At 37.4% G+C, this 27,996-nt stretch overlaps 1 protein-coding gene across 1 annotated transcript; it reads left to right on the top strand.

Annotated features, from left to right (window-relative positions):
* Positions 1-188: 188 nt before the first annotated feature.
* On the top strand, positions 189-27,319 carry fam163ba (family with sequence similarity 163 member B, genome duplicate a). Its single transcript, XM_051911187.1, has 3 exons — positions 189-1,043; positions 22,585-22,700; positions 25,374-27,319. The coding sequence occupies exons 2-3, from the start codon at positions 22,608-22,610 to the stop codon at positions 25,824-25,826; spliced, it is 546 nt and encodes a 181-aa protein (XP_051767147.1). The 5' UTR covers positions 189-1,043; positions 22,585-22,607; the 3' UTR covers positions 25,827-27,319.
* The last annotated feature ends 677 nt before the right edge of the window (positions 27,320-27,996 follow it).

Here is a 27,996-nt window from a genome sequence, read left to right as displayed (position 1 = left end):
ACATAATATGTTGGCTATATTATGCAACATTTCTTGTGTTGATTAAATAAAGTACAGCATTACTTAGTGTGACCCCAGAAAGTTTAGCATGCATTTTTACGACTTAATTAATCAGTAAGGCGTTATCTTCACGCCTTCCAGGGGCTCAGATGAATTTATGATGCTTCTCTGGATTCGTTGAATTCACATCACAGTTCCTGATAGCCGCACATCGTCAGTCAGTGGCCGGAACTGTAAAACCGTCTCAGCCCACTCCGCGCGCGGGCAGATTTACAGTGCACTTCAGCTGCACGAGACAAACAGCAGCAATTATCTCGCGGGAAAGATCGCGCGACACCAAACATACGGCAAATCAGCATCGCGAGCTCTGAGAACAAACAAGCTGAGATTTCATAGTCCACAGTAATTTGTCGCACAAAGAGAAGGAGGAATAGAGAAGACACTAACATCTCCAGTAGGCTATATACATGAAGCTTGAGGTGCATTGTGTTATGGAGCTGCGAAGGTTTTCATGTTGCGGTTGAGGACCTTTAAAGGAACAGCGTTTTACACGGCACCTCATTTTACGGACCACTCTTCGATGCAGAACTAGTTAATTTCTTCAAACGAAGGCGGATTTGAAAACTATTGAAAAAGACTTGTGGTTACCTCAACAAGTTTTTCCTGTTCTAAATTACTATACTGTGCTTTCGGAGCTTCTCCTTTTCCTTACATTTAAGGGACTGTCTATGAAAAGTCGCTCAGGATGTTGACAACTTCACTAAAACGGATATGAAATAAGGAACTCTTTGATTTTTACAAAGAAATCGCTTCATCTTAATCGAGTGAGATTGTTAATACGCCACATTTATTGTTTTACCACCCATTCGCTTCATGTTTAAGCCGTTGTGGGACGCCTAAAGTCGAGGAACAAAACGACGAAAGTCACTTACGCGGATTCCGTAACAGTTCGGTTAAAACTCGTTTATAAAGCTCGTGCCCGTCTCGTTCGAGCATCGTCACTTCTGCAGATGTGCTCTGGTTCAGTTCTAACCATCGTGTAGGTAAGATTACCACCTTATGGGCTCTACAACACTACTGTGATTTAGTTTGGTTTATTTGTCCACAATCTTTTGTTGTGAAGAAATGTAATGTGGTTTCTCTATTAGTTTGTTTGAACGGTAATTGTTCCTAATTCGCGTTTAATGTCAATAATGCTCGAAGGCATATTCTCCAGTTGACATTTTCATTATTGACACTTTATAATGAAATGAAATGAAGCCTGTTTTTCTTGATGTAGCTTCAAATGGCATTGCAGGAAGTTGTTCTCTGTCCATGGTGCTGAAGTTATGAAAAGTCGACCTGCTGAACTCAATTTAGTTCAAATTTGTTTCTTACATATACTGAGAATATCTTATGAAATGAAAACAATTATTCTATACAACGTATATGCCTATAAAACCCCAAGGATAGGTTAAATTCCAGGTAAAACCATTGTAAAAACCATGTTTAATCTCCATAAAAGCACATTTTTCTACTGTTTGTACATCCAAAGAGACAGCCCTTGGTCGTTGTTCAATCTACAATGCACTGTTTTGTTCATGTGACCAGTAAGCCTGTCTTTTCACATCTCAACCTGTGCTCATTTTGTTATAACTCAGACATCAAGAGCCCTTGAAACTTGATATCACTTGCAGTCAAGCAGATATGGCAATTTACACTCCTTCTGATTGGTAGATTTGATTTCCCATGACCTATGACCCTTTTGAAAGGTGCAAGGAGCTTTTTTCCCCAATGTCAGTTGCAAGATGGGACAGGGGGATGGGCATTTCCTGCATAATAATGTTAAAGTATTCTCTCCACCCCCAGCCATGACCGTTCCTCCATCCTTTATCCTCCCCCGTCACATCTCTGTCTCTCTGTCACACACATATTAATTGCAGAATGCCCCCATTCCAATGAATAATGGAAACATAGCATGTCTATTCCAAAAACAAGGAACAAGCCAGTGTCACATATGCAGACTTTATTTTAAATGCCACCACCATTTCTTTAAAATCATCTTAAACACAGCTTTTCTGTGCTGTAACAGTGGATAAAGAGTTATTTCAACCTGATCTGAACTGTAAAAATACCTTTCAGTGGTGTAACCAAATGTAGTTAGGTTCATTAAGTCATATTTTTGATTGTCAAAGGAATATTGTTGACCTCATGTTGTTCTAAACCTGTATTACTTTCTTTCTTCTGAGGAAAATATTTTGAAAAATTTTTCTGGACCCCATTGACTTTCATTCTATGGACAAAAAACAGTTGAAACATTCCTCAAAATATCTTCATGCTCCAAGTCAGTCATACAGGTTAGGAATGGCATGAGTTTGACTAAATAGCAATAGCAATAGCAACTTTATTAATATAGCACAATTAAAACAAGTTGACCAATGTGCTTTACAGTGTCACACAGAAAAAAACAGGCAACACATATAATAAAATTGTCACTGATTAAAAGCTATTGAAAACAGATGTGTTTTGAGTTGTACTTTAAAATCCTGTACAGTAGCAGCATCTATGTTTAATATGTTTATTATGTTCTAATATGTGACCCTCGACCACAAAACCAGTCTTAAGTCGCATGGGTATATTTTGTAGCAGTAGCCAACAATACATTGTATGGGTCAAAATTATCGATTTTTTTTCTTTTATGCCAAAAATCATTAGGATATTAAGTAAAGATCATATTCCATGAAGATACTTGTATCAAAAGTGTATTTTTGTGAGTGGATATGCAATGCTAAGGACTTCATTTGGACAACTTTAAAGGCGATTTTCTCAATATTTAGATTTTTTTACACCCTTCAGATTCCAGATTTTCAAATAGTTGTGTCTCAGCCAAATATTGTCCTATCCTAACAAGCCATACATCGATGGAAAGCTTATTTATTCACATGATGTATAAATCTCAATTTCAAAAAATTAACCCATATGACTGGTTTTGTTGTCTAGGGTCACATACGAGTTTGACTAAATGATGACAGGATTTTTATTTTTGGGTGAAATATCTATTTTAGATATTAACACAAAGCTAATTTTTTAGGTTACCTTACAAAACATTTTTATAATGTGATGATAATGTGTTTCTCAGGGACTAAAATGATTTGTATTCTGCATGCAGCAAGGTTTAGGAATAATTATAGATTGTAACAACTCCTTTTTATTGCGTCACCTCAAATAGAATTGAAATATTTTTAAGTCACAGTTTTAAAATGGACTAGATTTTATTTTGACTATATGGATCTTTTTGTGCAGAGACGTTTACTGATTGGATATTTGAAGCATCATTCTTGTAAAAGTCTTTTCTCGAGGCTGCCTTTCACACCACATCTCCACGCTACTCTTTCATTTATGTCCTTTACTGTCCACCCTTCCTGCTCTCCTCCCCCATCCCCTCCCCCACGCACCCCCACACCATCAGAGACAGTTGCTATGTCTCCTGCCACAAGGCCATGTCACTTCCTGCGACCGCAGACACCAGCATGGACTGACAATGCTTCTGCTGCCCCAAGGGAAAACATGCCCACTTGATACCATGTAGAAAATAAACATGTTAGACGTTACAAAGACTGTTTTTAATGGAGGATGGAAGCTGATGCTGTCACATCCCCCAAACTGCTCAAGCTGAATTGGGAAGCAATGAAGGTCCCAAAGCAATAAAAAATGGATTATTTCTCACAGCTTTTGGTGTGGAAGATGTTTCTCAGCAGGAAACTTATCTTCTCTGTAGAGAAACCATGCACATCTAGGGGTGTTCAATGTGAAACAGCAACTTTCGAACCACATAATGGTAGAATGAATCTGGATACAGAGTGGCCGTTTGCCAAGCAGACAGGCAGAGATATAAAAAGATTAAGGCAGGAAGAAAAGTGGAAAAGAGGCTGTATCTGTGCTCAGCCACCCTACAGGAATAACACCAAACACACACACTATGTTATCTCACAAAAGAGTGTTTTATGTAACACCTGTAAACACTTTTATCCTCTTCGTGGTGATGGAAGAAGGATAGAGGTTGTGTACATAGCAGCTACAAAAAAGAGGACTCATATGCTCACTCCATCCCTCTAATACACACAGTCAGTCTCCCCTGAGGCCGGAGAGGCTCGAACCCACTGTTATTCCAGTTAAACTGAGGACAGGTCCTTTAGAAATAGGTAGGGTTGTCAATTTAATTTAATTTTAATTATACAAAATCGTTTCGCTAAATAAGACCCTTATTCCTCGTCTGGGATCGCGTAGAGCCCTTTGAAGCTGCATTGAAACTGCAATTTGGACCTTCCACCCATTGTACCCCAGTGAAGTCCACTATATGGAGAAAAATCCTGGAATGTTTTCCTCAAAAACCTTAATTTCTTTTCGACTGAAAAAAGAAAGACATAAACATCTTGGATGACATGGGGGTGAGTAAATTATCAGGAAATTTTAATTCTGAAGTGAACTAATCCTTTGAGGCTTTGATCTGAAATTTGGAAATTATTGTAGGAACTAATTATTTGATAGTATTTATATTATTTGTCAGTTTGTTATTGCTACTAACCTATAATTTAAGAGTCAGATATTTGAATTTTGGCATAACTGTCTTATAATTGCATTATATTGGCTTATTCTGGCCAAGAACTGCCCACTTAGAAAGGATGATGCTGCTTGACCCACTTCTAAAGCAACCAACCACAATTCACTTTGTGTTTGGCAGCATTTAGGGGCTGAGCTGAGACCACAATAATATACAGGTGTAGAAAGAAATTCTCAAGAAACACTAAAGAAATTAGCTTAAAATATTGAATATATCATATGTAGAATATAATTTTTATTGGAGTGACCTGACTTTGAAATCTGAAAATGAGACTATAGGTTTTTCCTTTTAACATCTTTTTAAGTCTTGTCATTTTGAAAGACAAATGATTTGTTGATTTGAGAGAGTAAATCCTAAAAAAGTTACATGTAACTCTAACTCTCAGTGCCTACATGATAAATGTGACATTCTGACATGTATTGTTCCAAGAGTAAATCTAATGCAATCCTATATTTTTATGCCATGTAGGGAATTTATACTTTTCAACATCTAATTAATGTAACTTTAATCTTGAATTTATAAGATATAGACAGTTATTATGCCTGAATACCACAGGTTGCAAATGGATAACCCCAATGCAGAACACCTGCAATTTAGAGCAGAAGCCATTTTAACCATTAATTTGTATGAGCTTGAATCACTGTTTTGTGTGGGTGAGACTTATTCAAGCAGCATACCTGTTTGCCGTTTCCATGGTGACAAGATGCCACTTTGAGTGCCCTTGAAGGATTTCATCTCTTTAGATGGTATAGGGCATAATGACCTGTGCCGACAGGCTAGTGGAAAGTAATAAATGCTATAATATACATCATGAATTAGAGCTGCACTATTATGACAAAAAACATGATTTTTGGTTAAAATGAGACGACTTCCGTGAGTTCCAGTCAGTCACGCATCGTGTTCACATGTTGACCACATGATGCTGCCATGACACAACGAGAGCATTTCATGTCAATTATGGCAAAAACAGAACAAAAATAACATAAAATGCTGGTGTTCGCTTAAGCAAAAATTGAGGTATCATTATGTAAACCTGATGTCTAATGTTAAAGTTTGATTTTACATTTGACATACGTAGCTCTATGCTATGCTTGTTGGAAGCAGGATATGCTGCCATTTTGGAAGTGTTGTTAAATGATGCGTCTCTCTGAGGTCAGGGTTGATCCGAGTTTACAGGTTGGATGGCCCAGTTCGATGCCGTTAGGAGGTGGGAAAACCCTAATTCAGAGTCGTCTGGAATGCAGCATCATTCAATGAGATCACGATGAACAAAACTAGTTTGAGGCTGATTTTTCAGCACAGTGACTCATTTAAATGCCTCAGATTGGCCATTGCAGATTTGCAATTATGTGCAAAACATACAGTGCTCAACACTACAAAACACAGTAGTAACCTTTGATACAAAGGGAGTAAATATAAATATAATACTGTTATCAAGACTTTTCACAAATCGCTACAACCTACCCTACCATAATTATAGATTAGCAACAAAATACATTTCAGTTGCATATTAACTATTTCTCATGAAATGATGCAAATTGTGGCAAAATTATGAAGCTGTGTGGCAAAATACTTTGGGCAGGGTTTATTGGGGTGTTTATTGGCATCCTAAGTATGAGCAATAGTAATGAAATGATAAATTAACTAATAAATCAAACATTTTATACATGAAAACTAAATTGTCATAAACTGATGGACTAAGATCAACACATTTTAACACAGTGCTCAAACATCCCTATGGACAGACAATGGAAAAAAAAAAAAAAAAAAAGAATCACTCTCCCTTTCCCGACTGCAAACTTTGCATCTTGAAAGATTATCTTAATGTATCAAACTGCTTGAGTAAACCAATAGGCCTATATGACACATTAAATAAGTACACACTGGCATTTGAGCGTGCCCGCTTCAGTTTGTTTATCTGCGGTATGCATTTCTGCATATTCTATGCAATTCAAATCCAAGCTGTGCGCAGCAATCAGTTTACTTCCTGTGTGCATGTGTTTGTGATATCAGAGATATTCTGCACATTAGGAAAAAGCTGTGTTTGTGTACTTTGGTAAGGGAATACATCTCCCTGCTGTCATATATTTGGATCAATGAGGGTTTAACATCAGTCCTTTACAGACTTATGAGACGCATGAGGAAGTACTCATGTGTTCAGAGGCCCTTCATTAGTATAGGAATGAATTATCTAAAGGCATACCTGCATGCTCCATCCCTTAATACACACACACTATGGATCACTCAAATAGGCCTGTGCAGTAGCCGTGGGGTTGCCAAGGGTAACGCTTTATTTGTCACGAACCACAAATAGAAAGATTATGCAGGGTGCATATGGCACTGCCATGTTTCATATTTTTCATCTTGAAGTGCTTTTACTGAGTTTGATGTGTGACTTAGAAATGAGAATAGGCTTTTTAATCTTCATAGTCGGCATGAAGAAATAGTCATGGAGTTATTTTGGAATTAATGTGGTATGAACAAATGATCTGCCACATTTATTCCTAAACCAAATGTCCCTCAAAGGGAAGTGATATTGATATGCATGGTAACCTTTATAGTGTGTTTGTTTACAGTCAGCATTCTGCTTTTTTTGCTTGTTTGTTGATATGAATTGTTGATGTATTATGGTTTCAAGACTTGCGGCTCTATAAGCGCCATAACAAAGGACATGCTATTACTAAGTCATTATAGGCTATTTAATTCTTTTGGCCCATATAAAATTGTCCTTTAGGCTTTATATATTTTTTACTTTTCAGGCCAAGTGTGTTGAGCCTGTCTGAACAGGGATTTAATCACATCCTTTTATCTCTTTGAAATTAAAGAAATTTAGTTTTGACTGCAGGGTGTGCGAAACTTTTAGCTAGGACACACTAAATTCTTACTTAGAGAGTTTTATTGCACTTACAGCACATTTTAAAGAAGCTTTTGCCTTCTAGTTATTAACACACAGACCTGGTCAGGGGTAAAGTAGTTTGTCTTCCTGTTAATTCTGTCATGACCTATAAAAAATCCAATTAGTCTTTCAATTTAATCTGTTAGCAAACCCTTTGTTTGTGTTGTTGAGGTTTTCTATTGTATGTAGTTAAATTAACATTTTAGGTAAGGTTTCATACAGTTTAATGAATCATTAAATTCCTGCTTTGTGAAAATTACAAAACACACTCTTAATGGAAACATCACTCTCTATGGTTGTTTTTCCATGCAAAATGTCTCTCTGTGGTCTTCTTTGTTTCAGATAATTCTGTGAGTCCTCATTATTGTTAAATGTTAGTATGTGTTTAAACGATGAAGGATATGGAAGTATGACATTTTTACTGACAGTACTGTATGAATTACGTAAGGTTGTTTAATGATGTACTTGACATTCTCACTAATATACATATGGCTAACATATAACATGCTAACATAAACACAATATAATGCTAACATACTCATAACATGCTAACATACATGATATTAACATAAACATATTAAACATGCTAACATCCATACTGCTAACATATACATACTGTTAACATACACATACTGTAACAAAATGCTATACATATTGTTAACATACACATACTGTAACATGTTTACATACACATTCCGTAATATGCTAACATCCATACTACTAACATACACGTACTGTAACAACAGGCTAACATGCATCCTGCTAACATACACATACTGTAACATGCTAACATACAAACCACTAACAAACACATACTGTAACATGTTAATGTCCATACTACTAACATACACATACTGTAACATGCTAACATACAAACCACCAACATACACATACTGTAACATGCTAACATACAAACCACTAACAAACACATACTGTAACATGTTAATGTCCATACTACTAACATACACATACTGTAACAACAGGCTAACATGCATCCTGCTAACATACATATACTGTAACATGCTAACATACAGACCGCTAACATACATATACTGTAACATGCTAACATACAAACCGCTAACATACACATACTGTAACATGCTAACATACAAACCGCTAAAATACACATACTGTAACATGTTAATATCCATACTACTAACATACACATACTGTAACAACAGGCTAACATGCATCCTGCTAACATACATATACTGTAACATGCTAACATACAAACCGCTAACATACACATACTGTAACATGCTAACATACAAACCGCTAACATACACATACTGTAACATGCTAACATACAAACCGCTAACATACACATACTGTAACATGTTAATATCCATACTACTAACATACACATACTGGAACAACAGGCTAACATGCATCCTGCTAACATACACATACTGTAATATGCTAACATCCAAACCGCTAACATACACATACTGTAACATGTTAATGTCCATACTACTAACATATACATACTGCAACAACAGCCTAATATGCATCATGCTAACATACACATACTGTAACATGCTAACATACAAACCGCTAACATACACATACTGTAACATGTTAATGTCCATACTACTAACATATACATACTGCAACAACAGACTAACATGCATCCTGCTAACATACACATACTCTAACATGTTAATGTCCATGCTACTAGCATATACATACTGTAACAACATGATAACCTGCATACTGCTAACATACACATGCTATGACAACATTGCATTAACATACATAATGCAACACACAGGTTAACAGTTAGCAATCTTACACATGTGATACAACACAACAAATGTAAAATGCAACAGACAGTTAATTGTTGTAACCTACAATTAAATCATATAAAAAGTAACATACAGCTGTCCATCATCTAAAGATAACCAAGGTTTTTAGGAATCCTCCGAAACAATGTTAAAATAGTTATAGAGTGAAGCTGTGGTGGTGCACAGATAAACAGCAATGTCTTACTTTTACAAAATGTACACACATAATGCAAGAATTATGCAAGCATCTGTCTGTATTACTGTTTTGTGGTTGTATTATTTAATATGGCCTACAGAATACTTTATTTTGGATTCTAGTGCTGGTGTCCTCACCAGACCTCTAAATTAGCCTAACCAGCATGACTACCTTGGTCAACCAGCCTCATCAGGCTGGAGAATAGTCATACTTGTTGACTAACTTCACCAACTACATTTTTACTGTTTCCCAGCATGACTGAGCAAGATCAGCACCAAACAGGCACTAACTAGCACAAACCAGCCTGAGCCAGCATGAAAATGTATGCAGGTGGTCTTATCAGCAGTGTGGCACATCCATATTCAAACCTCTTTGTGCATGCATTCCAGATGTATTCTTCTGGAAGTGTACTTGATGCCGCGTCAAGTCAAAATGAATCTTCTCACAATCTTATCGCATGTGCAGAAATGAATGACCTTTGTTGCAGGTTTATGTTTCTACATTCATGTCCCCTGTCAGATTGTGTTATTGTGCTGTCACATGAATGGACTTGCCTGTGTGCCCTGCCATGCATCAGTGGAAAATGCCTTCTCATTATTCCCCATGGCACACCATGGGGAAATGTGCAAACTTCTGTGTCAAGAGTTGTTAAGTCCCTTTTACATGATTCACACCAGGGCTTCAATGCACCTTTGACCTCCACTTGAAAAGTATCGCAGACAGTGTCACAGAACAGTGATTTCATAAAGTTGTTAGCAAGAAAGTTAGATTGTAAACAAGGAAAATACTGGCTCTGTCCCAAATGGCACACTTCATGTGCACTTGAGGTCTTGCGGACTTAGGGCTCATTCACACAGAACGCGTCTTTGCGTCTAAAAACGCAGCGCACAGGAAAAACGCGAGGGTTTTCAGACGCACTTTTGAGACGTGATGCAATAACAGCAATAACGAACAAATAAAACAGTTGCCACACCAACTTGCTACTGCAAAACAAAAGCTAGCAACGCCTCCAAGTTCTTCTGATTGGTCCACTGTTTTGGAACTGACATTGATGAGCGGGGTCTTAAAAACACGGTGCTCATGTGCAAGGCGCTGCAAAAGACACAAGACGCGAGTGTAACGGTCATACACGTTCTTTTAGCACGTGTTTACGTAGAAAAACAATGAGAAAGTAGCACATTGGAAGAGAAAAACACATTCTGTGTGAACGGCCCCTAACAATGGCCACCGCGCGCTCATGTCCGTTAAGTCCACGAGACCATAGGGTGTCCTATTTGTCATTTTAGGTCTAAGATGGGTGCTCGTGAGTGCCCCTTTGCGGCCAATATGCCGCAATTCTTCCCTACAGTCAAAGCGGCATTACATCACGAAAGTGTGGACTCGGAGGAAGATCACGAGGGCTTAGGGTTTCATTTGGGACAGGGCCAATGAAAGTAAACTGTAATCTGTGTTTGTTTCTGTTTTGGGCAGGTTTGACACGTTGTAGTTCAGTTTCCTGTGTTTCAATTAGTTTCTATGGTTTCTCGTTGATTTGAATATCATGTGCACCTGTTATTAATTTCGTTGATTGGTTTGTGTGTATTTAAGCTCTGTGTTTCTTTCAGTTCTTTGTCCGTTCACATCACTAGTTACCGGTTGTTCTGTTCAGGTTTTACCTTGAGTGTTTTGTTTGTTAGTGTTCAAGTTTAATAAATCTTTACTGCCTGCGATTAGATCCATCTCATCTCATCATTACTGCAACTAAGCATGACAGCTGAAAGGACCAAAACAAAAATGGATCTATTGGCAGTTTGTATCCTCCTCCTCTCCCAGGGGGGCCGCTCCCTTGAGAGACAAACACAGGACTTCTTGGATTTGTACCATCTAGTCCACTATGATGATAACAGCCTGTGTGTGTCTGCCCGGAGACGGACCTTGAGGGAGCTTCCAGTAGTTCGTGGACTGGGTCCTGTTTCACTGTGGGTCCCCCTTAATCAACGTTGAGATGGAGGAGGGTCGCAACGCAACTCTCCATGCCGCCCACTTTGTGCCACCCGCCACCACCGTCTCAACAGATGTCAAGCCTGAGCCCACTGCAAACGTGGAGCCTGAGCCCAGTTGCAATGCCAGACCAGAAGCCTGTGCCCAATATCGTCCTGGAGTGTGTCTGACCAGGTGCGTAAGCCGGCAACATCATCTGTCCCAGAGGGTATACTGGTGAAATATTAGGGATGGAATCGAGCCCTGTCCCTTCAACTACGGCGGATGTGGATGTGCTGAACTCAGCACCCCTAATATTATTTGAGGAGCTATCTTCAACCACCCTGCCTGTTTCATCACCCAAAAGAGAGGTTATTGATCACATTTTGGTTAATAAAACTGCACTTGTGTTCAAATCTGCTTTGATGTTCCCACCTCCTCTACCTATTCCGCGTCAGCCAAGAGGGACTTTCCTGAGAAATCTGCCTGTCCTTTATCGGCCAAGGAGGTCGTTTTAAGACTGTCTGTGTGTCCAGTCATGGCCGGGAAGTCCGCTTGTTAAAACCCATGCTTGCACTGCCCAGTCCTTCAGCCCTGTCCTCACTGCCTCTCATCAGCCCTTTGTCTCCTCCTGCGCTGTCTGCTCATTGTGTATCAGGGCTGATTGTTTTTTAGCTTTACCCTAGACTGTCGGACCCATTTGCTCCGCCTAGAACCTCAGAGCCTGTCACTCCACCTCAGCCCGTAGACCTGACGGCTCCACTGTGGCTCCTTGCCCCCTCGCCTGGGACCATCTTCCTAATGGCTCCTCTGGGCTCCCTCATCCTTCCAGTTTCGCCTTGGTCAGTCGTCACTCTGCCACTCTGCCATGGACTTATGGGCCTTCATCTATGATATGTCCCTCCACCCCTTTGGCTCCTTCAGGCTCTGCCTTCCCTCTAGCTCCACCTCAGTCCTCGGGAGCACTGGCTCCGCCTCAGTCCTCCGGCACCTTGACTTCACCTCTGCTGCTCATCCCCATGGCTCCGCCTTGGTCTCCTGGACCTTCTGTGTCACCTGGTCTCGTCAGCTCTTCGGCTCCTCCTGAGTCTCCACCACCAGCAGCTCTGCCTCAGTCTGTTGTTCCCCTGGTTCCACCTGCCAAGGCTCCACCATGGATCCACCACGTCCTGTAATTCCGGCTGGGGATTCCACCCTGGATCCTCCTTCCGCTAACTCCTCCCCGGCCCTTCATTTTGTGTGCATCCCCTACCTTAGCCCCCTCCTGCCCTCCTCTGTTGGACTCTTTGTTTATTATTGTTGTTAATAAGGTGCGAGGACATGCCTTATTGATGGGCAGGATATGTTACCAGTAATCTGTGTTTGTTTCTGTTTCGGTTGGTTTTGACACGTTTTAGTTCCGTTTCCTGTTTTCAGTTAGTTTATATGAGCTTTGTCTCATTTCATTTAATTTCGAAGGCTGCATCCTCCAGAGGACACATCCTGTGAAGGATGCTTGAGGAGCTAATGTATGTACAACAGATAGCCTATCTGTTAAAGAGACAAAGGAGGAGGATATTAAGAAGAACAAAGTTTAAAACAAAAACAAGCTTGAAACTACATACATTTAAACACATCTTCGCTTGTATGTACAACTGCCGACGCCGCCATTTTTATTTATTTTTTTTCAAATAAATGGTTGTTAACAGTGACGCAAAGAATTGTGGGCTATCTGCAGCAGCAAAGGATATGCCTCATGCATCCTCTGAATTCCTGTGAAAGAAGGGGGCATTCGAAGGTCGCATTCGGAGTGTCCTACTTACTTTTCTGAAATGATACAACCTCAATGACATATGCAACCTTCGAATGCGACCTCCAGAGGACGCAGCCTTCGAAATGAGACACAGCTATGGTTTCTCATTGATTTGATTATCATGTGCACCTGTTAGTTCTGTGTTTCAGTTCTTTGTCCGTTCACATCACTAGTTACCGGTTTTTCTGTTCATGTTTTTCCTTGTGTGTTTTGTTTGTTAGTTTAAGTTTAATAAATCTGTATATAATATAATTATTTGAGACTGTCCTCCTTCAAGCACCTTATTACGACCTATATTTACGTTTTAAAGTCATGTGCCCTCTAGCTGGCGTAAAAATAATGACAGTGTCGTGTTACGTCTGTCGTCATGAAATGATGTATGACCGTCGTTACCAATCAAAATGCGTGTTCATTTAAATGCAATGTGTGGACTTTTTACACGGTTCCTTACCCACCATTTGTCCTATTTCCATTTAGCAAAACTTTTTTTTTTTTTTTTTTTATTAACAACTACACCTACCCCAACCCTAAACCTACCCTTAGGGGTTTATAGTGCATATACACTTTTTGAGCACATGCGTTTCCTGGGATCGAACCCACGATCGCATGATTGCTGTATATTATTGCAATGGTCTACCAACTGAGCTATGCGAAACCCGAAATATGACACAGATAAAAGAGTACAATGCATTAAAATGAAAGTGTCCTGTTGTCGATAGGGGCGCAACTTTAGTAAACACTGGCTGGAAATTCTACCTCAAAATGTGTTATATACAACATAATTGTCACGTTTAGTTTTGAGTTTTGTTTCATGTTTGTGTTTCATGTCTTTTATTTTGAAGTTTTGTTCCTGGTTTCTTGTCATGTGACTTCCTTGCCCTCATGTCTTGTGCTTTCCTTGTCTTATGTGTCATGTTCTGATTGGTTGTTTTAGGTATGTGTCCTGTTTTCTCATTGGTTCATTGTTTGATTGTTCATTGCTTTCAGGTGTGTCTTGTTAAGTCATTTAGTCTTTGTGTATATTTAGCCCTCATGTTACCATTGTCTCTTGTCTACCTTTGTTCCCTGTGACCTCTATTGTTGATTTTGTTTAGTTCATGTTCAAATTTATTTCAAGTTTTAAGTCAGGTCTTTGTTTATTTTGTATTTGTTCATGTTTTGGTTAATAAAACTGCACTTGGGTTCAACTCTGCTCGCCTTCAGTGAAATTTCGTTACAATAATCATGTCTATTTTTTTAATAATCTACTGACTTGAAAAATGGGACTTCATTTCATTGGATTTTGATTATTTTTTATTTTTTGGAACTTGATGCTTTGAACTCAAACCAAAAGATATGATTATTCATAACAAGGGAATGATTAGTCTGGCATCAGTACAAAACCAGCTTTATGTTATGTAACACAAGTTCAAATGAAAGACTGTAATACAAGAAACAGTGATATATTATAAATATGACTGGATATGTTTAAAGCCATTGTAAAATGGCAGATATATTCACATTTGCACACCTGTGACAATGTGCACATCATTTGAATTCAATATTAACAACCTATAGATACACCATGCTTACTGCAGACACTTATGGTATGGCGCCAAAACTAGTCACTAAAGCATGAAAATGAAAATTATTGGCAGAAACCAAACATTTTGGGCCAAGTGGGCTGAAACCCAAAAATGCTTTAAATGTCTTTTTGCCTTTATTTGGAATAATTATCTGTGGAAGCCTGTTTTCACCTCCAAGTAATACAAAATAAAAAGGTAATTATGAGAAAATAAATAAAAAGGATCTCTTGTGAAAAAGAAGTACACTTTAGCATACTATTAAAAACATACATATTATGGAATATGTTATTTGCAATTAAATGGAAATGTATGTGTTGGTTAAGCAAGTGGCAGTAATGTGATAACTAGGCTGCATTTACACTGCAGTTCTTGATACCCAGTTCTGATTTGTTGACTATATCCCTTTTTTTTCTTTCTTTTTTTTTTTTTTTGACAAGACAAGACACACCTGAAAGCAATGAAAGCACAAGACACACCTGAAAGCAATGAACAATCTTCTTTTAAAAGTGACCCATATCCGATATCTGCATTTGCACTATACATGATATATATATATATATATGAAACAACCCAAGGTAGACGTACTGACCCGGAAAAGCTTAGGCCGTGCAATGGACACAGACAAAATAATACAAGCTTTTGTTTTAAGCACCAACTTTAAAGGTCAGCAAAACATTAGTCTCTTAAGGCAGAGAAAAGGAGAAGAGCGTTTGTTGCAGCGTGGGTGAATGTAGCAGCTGTAATCGCTGTGGTTGGTGTCCACCTGAGTTGACTTCATTTGCCACCGTCGCTTTTCAATGACGTACGACTCACATTGGCAGGGAAATATCCGAACTGTCCTCTTACAAGGCATACGCAAATGCACGTTTCTGATTCATATCTGATTTATTTTCACATTTGAATGAGGCCTGAAACCTATCTGAGAATATTGGAATCCATGTGCTTTTTTCCTGCTTACACATTCATGGGTTCGATCTGTGCCACATGGGAGGAAAAAAAATCAGAATTGGGTTTCTTGAACCATAATGTAAATGTGACCTTAGTAATGCCCCTCCACTTCTGATTTAAGAGGTTAACATTAACGATTACTTTAATAATTGATCATTAATTTAAACAACAATTGATTAATGGAATTTATGTAAATTGACATCCCTAACATATATGTTTTAACCATTTTTAATCCATTATTTAAAAATGTGTAGTTATGCATGTTTTTGATCAATGTAATTCTGGCTTTAAACAAACTATTTCAAACATAGGTCTTTCTTTTTTGACACTATTATGCTGTGTAGAAAACAGAACACAACTACCTCAAAATACTTTAAATTTTTTTTTTTTTTTTAGATATAAAAGCACACATTTGCTTGCACATGGGACAGACAGGTGTATGTGTGGATGTTCTTTAAAGATGCAGTATGCAATTTCTGAGAAACGCTATAGAAAGTGGATCGGACTGAGCAGCACAACACACTTGTAGCCAATCAGCAGTAGGGGGCGTGTCCACTCATGATGGGGGAGGAGAAGAGGGGGAGGAGCAAGAGGGAGATTTAAAGAAAGAGAGATGGCTGAGAGACATTACAAAAGAGAAAAGGTCAGAGGAATATCACTGGAAAAAGAAAGCTTTAGAACCCATGTTAATATTAGAAAACTTTCCAGTGCTGGAGAGACCTAAGCGGGAACGCCTGAAAACAGATGCTGAGTTTGCATGTTTTTTGTTGTTGTTGTTGTTGTTTTTTTTGCTCCATATTTATCGGAGACCAGCTAGTAAGAGCTGTGCAAGTAAACCTCACTCCCCTGGCCTCAAGAGGCGCGCTAGCCAGTCTTTATCGAGTCTTTATCGTCCTTGTTAGCACATCCACATCCCATGCTGGAAATGCTGGTTTGAATCCTGCTCGTTGCAGTGCGAGTAACACCGGAGGGGTTACACATAAATGAGTAACATTGATTTTGCTATGTTTCACAGAACCAAGATATGCTGTTGTTGTAATGTTAGCTATAGTAACTTGTGTCATTGTATGTCTGGAGCTGGTGTGCTGCTGGCGACTTACAACCAACTATTGCTTGTATATACTCTTGTGTACTGTATGTTCATTTTTTTTGTTCTTCCTTGTCGTTCGTTCATCATCTTGGCTTCATTTTTCATGAAGCATTATTTTACTTCTCTTCAGCTATGATAAAGAGACATCTACTCTTGCGTGTTCGTACATTTTGGGGGTGGTGCTATCAAGGGAGGGATGTGTTTTTTTTGGTTGATTTCAAATATCAATAGTGTTTCTCAGTAATCGCTTATTGCACCTTTAATTATCAGCTAAATATATATTTAAAACCACATGCAAATATGCAATATATTTTAAAGCAGATGTTTTGTTACTCACTGAATTATGTCAGAGATTTTGCAAACACAGTTAATACTGCAATATGCTTTGCACAGTCTTCAGTGAGATTGATGCATCTCATCATATCAGAGCGGATGTGTTTACATTAAATATGATTAAACGTGTGTTACGCGCATGCTGCTTCTTCTCCATTTCAGGGAGATCAGAGATTCTGATATGTTAAAGTTGTGGATTCTTATTTTTGGCCTCTTAATCTTTCTTTTAATAAAAATCGAAAAATGGTGTTTTAAGTTCAAATTTCTTGAACTTTGACTGTTACGTTACAAGGATGATTTCTGTGTGGTCGGCTGTGTGTATCTGTGTTGTGAGTGTGTGTTTGCACACATGCTGTAATTAAAGCTACATGTGATGAATGTGTTGTGATGTGGCAACATATTCTTCATACCGTGATCTAATTTATCTGTCCCCATGGGAGGTTTGTGAGGCAGACTGCACCACACTAATGGATGTTTGCCTTCATTGAATTACAGTGACGTATGCACATGAGCGTTGTGCGTAAATGCTGTGTTTTACATAGGCTACATTCTTGACTCTGGCTGATGTGTGCGTGCTCATGTGAAAAACAAATTATTTAATTGACCCTTTTAAATGACTTTTTAGTCCCAGTAGTGATGATCTTTACAGGTCAAAGGTCATAACAAGTCAGTCAATAGGGGGTCTTTACTGACTTGACTGAGCCTAAAACTGACCCCAAACTTTTAAATGGTACTGAATATTTTTTTAAACTTTTTACAAATATTATAGATTAATTCATAAATATGAATATGATGGTTTTAGAGAGTTGCGCCAAACAACATTTTACAAACTAACCTTGCCTTGTCAATAAAAAATGGTAACACTTTATTTTACATTATCCTTGTTACATGTAGTTACTATAATAATAAGAGTAACTTATGTATAATTACAAGCAGCTAACCTTAACCACAACCTAATCCTAACCTTAACCCTATATTAAAGGGTTAGTTCACCCAAAAATGAAAATTCTGTCATTTATTACTCACCCTCATGCCGTTCCACACCCGTAAGACCTTCGTTAATCTTCGGGACGCAAATTGAGATATTTTTGTTTAAATCCGATGGCTCCGTGAGGCCTACATAGGGAGCAATGACATTTCCTCTCTCAAGATCCATAAAGTTACTAAAAACATATTTAAATCAGTTTATATGAGTACAGTGGTTCAATATTAATATTATAAAGCGACGAGAATATTTTTGGTGCGCCAAAAAAAACAAAATAACTATTATATTATTTAGTGATGGCCGATTTCAAAACACTGATTCAGGAAGCTTCGGAGCATAATGAATCAGCGTGTCGAATCCGCAGTTCGGAGCGCCAAAGTCACGTGATTTCAGCAGTTTGGCTGTCTGACACGCGATCCGAATCATGATTCGACACGTTGATTCATAACGCTCCGAATCTTCCTGAAGCAGTGTTTTGAAATCGGCCATCACTAAATAAGTCGTTATTTTGTTTTTTTTTGGCGCACCAAAAATATTCTCGTCACTTTATAATATTAATATTGAACCACTGTACTCACATGAACTGATTTAAATATGTTTTTAGTACCTTTATGAATCTTGAGAGAGGAAATGTCATTGCTCCCTATGTAGGCCTCACGGAGCCATCGGATTTAAACAAAAATATCTTAATGTGTGTTCCGAAGATCAACGAAGGTCTTATGGGTGTAAAACGGCACGAGGGTGAGTAATTAATGACAGAATTTTCATTTTTGGATGAACTAACCCTTTAAGTGCATGTAGTTTATTATTACTCAATATAATTACACTATAAGATGGACACCTTAAAATAAAGTGTAACTAAAAATATATATATTATTATCCTTGACACACAGTCATGAGGGTCTGTAGGGGTCCTCTTTATGACGTAATTTCCTGTTTGTGATTTTTCTGCATGTTTATGCATGTTGGTCACACCACATGACCAAAGCTTTTCACATATTAATATTAAGCAGTTGAACAAATAACAGTGAAAGATAAAGTTTCGATTTGATTTTTTTTTTAATGACGATTTTCTTCTTCATTATGATATCAAGGTTGTATCACCCTGACATTTTTTACTTTATGCCCCCCAAAGTAACAAATTTAATTCAAAACTCCATAACATCATAGAAAAGGTATATTCAAGTCATTGTTCAGTATGTATGAATTGCATTGTTAATGAATTGGTTTTTGAATCCAGACCAAAAAAAAAGAAGAAAAGAGTGTCCTGTCATTGACCCAGGGGTGAGCAGACTAGCTTCTCCTGCAGCCTTATATTAAAAATCAGCTCTGACGCATTATTGATGTTCTCTTCTAGCTGCCTTTTTCACAATCAAATGAAAACCAACAGTCCTGTTTCATTTCCAACCCAGATCGATTGATTGCATTCGGCCACTAGACGAATCAGATTACAAAGGCCTAATTTGATTGTTGAGAGCAGGTACGAACTACTCGAGGACAGCTCAGCTGATTGGCCGAGACAGATGCCTCTCAAAATTAAAACACAAAAAGACTAGAAACCGAAAGAAAGTCAAACATTCTTAATCAAGGTAGTCGAAGAGGAAATGAGACCTGCGTGTGTGTGTCCTCATCTCAACAGGACCCTATTTTTAAAGAAGAGTACAGGAACTAACGTTTTGTTTCCTTTGTATTCAGGACGTAATGTTTCTGTTCTATTCTTTTCTTAATAGTTTTGGAGCTAAATTCAACTAGGAGCTTGATGGAGGTCCATGTAGAGCGCCCAGTGGAGGGAATAAGATAGATGAAGCTCGTTACAGTTTATTACCATTACACAAAATTACTTTGCTTTTCTCAATTCACACCTGAATTACACACTATTACAGCTAGTCTTCTTTAAGCGTTAAACCTAACAAACGTCAGAGTTTTCTTATATATCATTTTTACTTACATTTTTTGCAAGTTTTATTTTTTTTTAAAAGCAAATTTTACACATGAAATTAAGTAAAGTCAAGTAAGTTAAGTAAAATTAACAAAGTGAATAGGTACATAACAAAAACTTTAACAACAGAAACTCTTTTAAATGTCCAATATAACAAAATATTAAAGAGACTATATGATTGTCACGTTTAGAGTTTGTTTTTCTTCAGTTTTCATGCTTTTTCTCTGTCTTCAGTTTCATAGTCAGTTTATTAGTTTGTTAATTGTTTCAGTTCTCCTTGTGAGCCTGCCTGTTTGTCTCCTTGGTTACTAATTAATTAATGTCTTCAGTTCAGGTGTGTCTTGTTAATTTAGTCTCGTTAACCCCTTGTTTGCTGTGTATTTAAGCCTTCAGTTTCTGTCTGTCCTTTGTCTAGCTTTGATTATGTTATGCAGTGTTTGTAAGTTACTTTCCTGGTGATTTTTCCTGTTCCTTGCTCCTAGTACTCCATTAAATATTCTTGAAGATATGTCCATGCAACTAGCATTTTGACTCTTCAAAAAGTTCATAAAGAGATTGTAGAACTAATCCATATGAATCGAGCAGTTTAGTCCAAATTTTCTGAAGAGACACGATCACTTTATATGATAAACAGATTGAATTTAGGCTTTTATTCACATCTAAACATTGATCAGCGAACATAAACAGAAGCTCAACCGTACTTGCTTGATGCTCGAGAACAAACCTCATTGGTTTTTGCTGAAGCTCAAATGTGAAAGTGAAATGTACATTTACATGTACAAAGTGACATTATAATTGCCTTTTATATTGTTCACAAAACTAAACTTCTTTTAAAAGCTAGTGCTGTCGATAGAATAATCTATTAAAGACCCACATATTTTGCTTCAGTAGTAGTATTTTAGCTATTAATACAACAATTAAGTGCTCAAACTTGCTCTGTTATGGTAACATTTTACAATAAGTTTCCATTTGTTAACATTAGTTAACATGAACTAGCAATGAAAAATACTTCTAAAGCATTTATTAATCTTAGTTAAGGTTAAATTCAACATTTTCATTTACTAATACATTATTAAAATCAATGTTGTATCTGTTAATATTATTTAATGGACCTCGGCATGAACTAACAATGAACAGTTGTATTTTTATTACTAACATTAACAAAGATTAATAAATACTGTAACAAATATTGCTTATTATTAGCACATACATTAACTATCTTTAACTAATGAGACCTTATAGACCCTTTTCACATTTCCGGGCTTCTCAGAAGCGGAAGTTATCATAGTTGGGTAAACTTCTATAGTGGTGAATGGGAGACAACAGCAAATATAATTTTTTTATTTCTGTTTTCTCCAATAACAAAAGAAAAAAATCTGTTATCTTTCCACACCTTTAATAAATAATAAAAAATAAAATAAAGGGAGATTGATTACAGCAGTCAGAAAAGAGAATGATGTGAAATTTGCCATCCGACCCTCAGCCGCTGTATTAGAAACACCCTTGTAGCAGCGTTAATTCACTTTTTGTAATTTACTGCCAAGGAAATATTACACAGAGTATAGCATTATAAATGTATATTAATTTTTTTTTTTTTTTTAATGAAACTATGAAAAACTTTACTAGATTTGTGATGTTTATAACTGTGGAAAGGGTCCAAAGGTAAGGTGCTGTCAATCATTTTATAACAGGCATAGTACATCTGCCCCCTGCTGGTCTGGGGTCTGTCTGGTGTATGGTTCATGTGAAGTTGCAGAAGTGAACCACTATTAATGATATATATATAGATTGTTTATTATAGTAGGCCTATATGGGTGTTTTTAAAGGCATTGTAATTTCAATTCTAAATGGTGCTCATGTGTGCTCTGAGTGAGGCCATCAGCATCTTTCTGCTGTGATCTGTCCCTTCTGCTTGGTGGTAGCTGGTAGTGTAATATTTAGGGATCTAGGCTGCTAAAACAAATATTACAGATTCACAATCCTGCTCTTGCATCTTGTTCTATTCCTTTAAACAAGACATTTAACCTTGAGTTTCTCCTGAAGGATTTTTCTATTCTACAATAGAATGAGCAAAATGATGACTAGATCAATTTAAAATACCATCACTTTATCTTTGTTTATTGACCTTCTAAATTGACTGTTGTCCTTTTTATCAGTCTTCTTGGTCCAAGGGTATCTCTTCATCATTTCCTGTTCTTTTGACCTTCATTATCACTCCTAGGGTCAGTTTAGTCTTTCTTTTCCTCCCATTTGTTCTGCCCATTCACATTTATCCCTGTGCAGTGATGATTTTGGAATTTAAAACATAGGCGCATGGAAACATTTATCACGCTGAAATGACCATAAAATTCTTCCGACACATTTGATTGAAGCTGATGGAGTTCAGCCCAGACAGTGGTTGTATGGAGGGTTACCTTTGACCATAGGCAAGTTTTGTAGGCATTTCTCGTTAACCTAATTTTTATTACCTTTCTCTCTTTGTTTTTTGTGTTTTTAGGGTGTTGATGGAGAGCCTTTCGAATGACAGCCGGGACAGTGGTAATCACAGGTGGAATTCTAGCTACAGTAATCTTACTGTGCATTATCGCTGTACTGTGTTACTGTAGGCTGCAGGTGAGACTCTCTCTTGCTGCTCTTTTGTTTCTGTGTCTGTTTTTCTCAGTCTGTATTGTAGGTATAATGCTGTGTTTTGGTACCTTCTCTTCCTTTAGGAAGTAGTGACGTGGTCTACTTTTTCTGTAATTCCTGTTAGATCTCATCATGTTTTCTGTAAAGAAAGTGGCTGCTTGTCACAAAAACTAACGTCACGTCAGAATCGAAAAGTCAAAAGTTTTTTTTTTTCTTCTTTTTTGCACATTCAAATTGACATTGAACCAACTGGTTTGTATTAAAATTGACAGCCATCAGAGGTAACCAACTAACATATTCAGACATAATCTCAGTGCGAATCAATGTCCAAATTTATGTATAAAGAAAATTTAGATGGAACTTTGTGCAAGTTTTTTGCACTCTTTGTAATGTAATTTAGTCACAAGAAGTAACTACCATTTAAAAGTTTGGTGTCAGTAAATTTTTTTTTTTAAATAAATGAATACTTTTATTCAGCAAGGACACAATAAGTTAATCAAAAGTGACAGTTTATACGTTTATAATGTTACAAAAGATTTCTATATTTTAAATAAATGCTGTTATTTTTTAACTTTCTATTCATCGAATCTTGAAAAAAATGGATTACAGTTTCCACAGAAATATTCTACAGAAAAGCAGCACAACTGTTTTCAACATTGATAATAATAATAATAAATGTTTCTTAAGCAACACATCATCATATTAGGATGATTTCTGAAGGATCATGTGACACTGAAGACTGGAGTAACTTTCTAAAACTTAAGAACTAAATTTCCAAAAGGGCAGAAAACAATTGCCAATTAAATGAAAGTGTATTATAGTTTAAATGTATATGAAATGCATGTAGTTAAGAGTGCATTTTTGACCCAAACAGGACTTAAATACATCTATGTAATTTTATAATTAGTTCTGTTGTTTTTGGTTAAAGTCTACTGCTGAATGCCAAGCATTTATGGTAAACTAAAATATATTTTTACTCTTTCCCATATAATGAAAGTCAGTGGGGTCCTAAACAACTTTGATTGGATTTTTGTGTAAACTATCCCTTTAAAGGTGGGGTATCCATTTTTTCAACAACGCTGTTGGACATTGTTGATATTTGAAATCAACCCAAACAAACCCACCCCTCTCTTTGACGCTAAGCACCGCATTAGCGGTCGTCAGTGTGCAGTGGTTTACCTGCACAGCTCTCACTATCTGGCCTCTGTTACACACGCAATACGAGAGTGGGTGTCTGTGTATCACAACTGACGCGCAACAAAATGCTTCACGAAAAATAAAGCGCAGTTGATGAACGAACGACAAGGAAGCACAAAAAATGAACGTACAGTACACAAGAGTTTGTTGTTAATCGCCAACAGCACAGCAGCCCCAGACAATCATGACACTCAAACCCTGTTTTACTTGCATGTTCAGCGGATTCAAAGCAGCCTCCATGTCTGTTTTCAGGCCTTCCCGCTTAGCTCTCTCCAGTGCTGGAAAGCTTTTCTAATATTAACACAGGTCCTAAAGCATTTGCCCAGTCATAAACCTTCATTCCAGTGATATTCTTTTGAGCTCTTTTGTATTGTGTCTCATTTCTCTTTCTGTGTTTTTTTTGTTTTTTTTTTCAAATCTCCCTCTTGCTCGTTCTGTCTCCTTGACCATCATACGCCCCTCTGATTGGTTAGACGTTTGTTTTTGGTATCAGCCCGACTAACTTCCAAACAGTGTAGTTGAAAAAAATGGATACCCCACCTTTAATGCCTTTCAATTTTACATATATACCAAGTTATTTTGTATAATTAACCCTTAAATGCATACCTCGGGTCATTAGCGACCCGGGACATCATTTACTACCCTCCCCCTCATTAATTTTTTAAAGTTAGACATTAGCCTTCGTAGTATTCCTCAATCTATTCATTATAAACAATATAACAAGAAAAAAATAAAATTATAAAAGAGTGCCTGTTTTCTAATTATTTTTTTTGTAAACAAGTGTATAGGATCGTTAGCGACCCCAGTTAATAGTGTAAGTATATATTTTTTTTCTGCGCAACAATAATTGAATCTCTTAGTGACTCAATAAGTGCAATTCACCTTTTTTTCCTCAAGGTGGCAATGTTTGATACACAATGATGACATGACACTCATAATCGCCGCAGGCATAAAACAAAAGAATACATAAGTATCATAAGTGAAACTTGAAATGGCTCAGCAATTTACTGCAGAGCAAGTACTGAATGCAATCAAATATTAGTGTTACTGTCACTTGATGGTGGATCTGGTGAAGACGCTGTCAACGATCAAAATATTGATTTTGAAGACTTAGAAAATTATAGTTTTGAGAATATGGTTGAGATAGTGAAAATGTGCCAGATGCTGAATGTTCTAAGGAAATTAACTCTGATGATGACAGTGATGATGGTAAAAATCATCTGCTCAAAATGAACCCTTCCAAGTTCCAAAAGGTAATAAATTATGCTTTATTTTATTCTTTTGTCATTGGAAATAAAATATCAATGGGGTTTAATCTATTTTGGCAGTTAGAGAGCCATTCGTGTTAGATATAGATCCGGGTAGCTAAAGACCTGAATATGTAATAATGATTGGTGAAACATTCATGCATTAAAGAGTGAAAATGCGAAGCTGACACACTCTCTCCTTACACCCCTCTAGTACTATTGCTGTAAGAAGGAGGAGTCGGAGTCAGAGGAGGAGGAGCCTGACTTCGCAGTCACGTCTCGTCTGCCGCCAGTGCATTCAAATCACAACATCCTGGCGGCCACTGTCCCTACGGCAACCACCCCCAATGGGCCTGCCCTCTTCACGCCCCCGCCAGCACGAAAACTGACACGCTCGCAGACGTACTGTCCGTCCTGTACGCATTACGACCTGCCATTTTACCTGCAGCAGCCAGACGGCCTGCGAAATGGTGGTGAACGCATTAGCTACCGTAGCGTGCATCAGCAGGATTTGGGGCTGCCCGCCCCGCTGCCCACTCCGCTGCCTGCCCCATTGCCCACCCAGCTGCCGACGCCGCTACCCAACTACCACAAACTAAACCTCAGCCGCTCAGTCACCATGAGGGAGATGTTCACACGAAGCTGCAGCATTAGCACTGACGTGTAAGCAGCCATCCGAACGGTTTATGCTAGATGCTAACGGCTAACTGCGTCAACGCAGGCAACAGACTCAGTTCTCATTGAAAAACATAATTCAGCATTCAAGCTCTAGATCTTGCCTGCATAAAAACAATGTCCTCTGGAAAACTCCCAGAGTGCCGAGCTTTCAGGAAGACAGCCCAGTGTGTTTGTGCGTAACTGGGAACTATAAAGGCAGAAATGGGGTGAGAGCAGAGATTCAGAGCTCCTTGCCCTCCCTCAACCCCTCTGCTTCACTCCTGAATCCCTTGTTTTGTGTTTTCAGTAATTGAAAAGAAGATTCAGAAAATAAAGACACAATGGGACACCTGTTTTTATGCTTTCCTTGCATTTGTCTGAAAAAACCCGCAACAATACACAGAAATGCTGACGTCTTGAATTTTTCAATATACAGTCTGAATTTAAACTTTTTGTATTGTTCATTCATGTAGCTTGAGACGTTTTAGCTGAATATTAACTGATATAGCCGCGGACTTTGTTTTAACAAACCAACACATACAGGACAACTTACGAAAAGCCCTAAGCGGGCTGCAATAAAACTGCTAGATCAAAATGTGACGTCAGCAGAAAACAACATGATGTAGGCGTTTGATTATGAGGTGACGTATGGGATGAGAGGCATTATTTTTTACTGACAAAAGTTATTGAGTTACTGTGTGCGATTCTAAATATTAATAGATGTTTTCACAATTACGAATTATTTCTTCTGTTTTAGATGTTTAAATGATTTGTTCTTCTTCGCATTTCTTCTTTCTGAAAAGGTACAGATTTTTGTTGTCATGATTTCCATAGATTTTTTTTTTTTTTTTTAATCTGGATGTGAGACGGATACAAAGGCAGATTTGATTTCATGGGCTACATTTGCTCTTTCTAAACGCTGCTTGTTGGACTATGAACAGAACATCTTCTGCCAGAAGGTTTTTCTCTCTCTCTACTGTTCTTGCTTACAGAGTCAATTAGCCTATTTCCTACGCTGTTGATGTGAAAACAAGTGGGGCGTTGCACCGACTTTCTTCTTTTTAATAATGACAGTGATTATCAAGAATATTTGTTCTGTTTCTAGTTTTGAAAGTGATATTCTTCTCTCTCTGGGTGTGTAGCCACACACTACAGTCCTGCAGGTGACTTTGACTTCTGTAATCACCATGTGCTTGTGTTGTGATTTCAATTCTCTCTCCTAGCTCTTCTTTCACTCATTGGGACCCTTTTTAATCTCACACTGTCTCTCTCATGTGCGCACATACACGTTTCAGTGCCTGTTAATACCAACTGTATTATTATTATTATTATTATTATTATTATTATTTCTTAATTGTTTTTGCATCACTACTTTATCACAGTATTTTTGTTTCAGACAGGTAAATAATATTGTTTCATGTTCTGAAGTGATGCCGAAATGTTCCTGTAATTGATAATAGATATAATTAAGAATAATGTGGATAATAAATTGGTTGAAAACTTTTTGGCATGTTTTAAAGTTGAATATGAAGTGAAATTCATAGTTGCTTTTAAAACCTACATTATACACTGTAAAAAAAATCCCCGTAAAATTTACAGTAAAAAAACGGCAGCTGTGGTTGCCAGAAATTTACCTAAAAAAATACGGTAGCAACATTTTAGGTTTTACGGTACAGCACTTAGTTTACTGTCTATTTTACAGTTCAGACCCGTATAATTTAAAGGTTTATATTGTAATAATTACAGTTCATAACTTTTTATTTTACACACTGTAAAAAAATTCAGTTAAATTTATGATAAAACCGGCAGCTGTGGTTGCCAGGAATTTACTGTAAAAATACGGTAGCAACATTTTAGGTTTTACAGATTTATTTCATTAACTGATATAATGTTAATTTACCAACCTACTGAAGTACTAATATCTGTTTTGTACCTTTATAATACACTGACAACCACCAAACACAGTGGTGATGAGTTACATGATGAATCAAAGTTCATCACAAGCAGCTTTTCCACAAGCTGAGAAGGACAATACTAATATATAGAAGGTGCACACAGTGTCATTCACACAAACGCTAAACACCATCATGGTAACACATATGAAATTATAAAAATGCAATAAACGTTAATTTAACAACATTAGATGCAACATAAAACCCTAATGTACATAACTGATTAGG

This window comes from Ctenopharyngodon idella, chromosome 10, assembly GCF_019924925.1.
Source record: "Ctenopharyngodon idella isolate HZGC_01 chromosome 10, HZGC01, whole genome shotgun sequence".
Lineage (NCBI taxonomy): Eukaryota > Metazoa > Chordata > Actinopteri > Cypriniformes > Xenocyprididae > Ctenopharyngodon > Ctenopharyngodon idella.
This window is presented reverse-complemented; position numbering and strand designations above follow the sequence as displayed.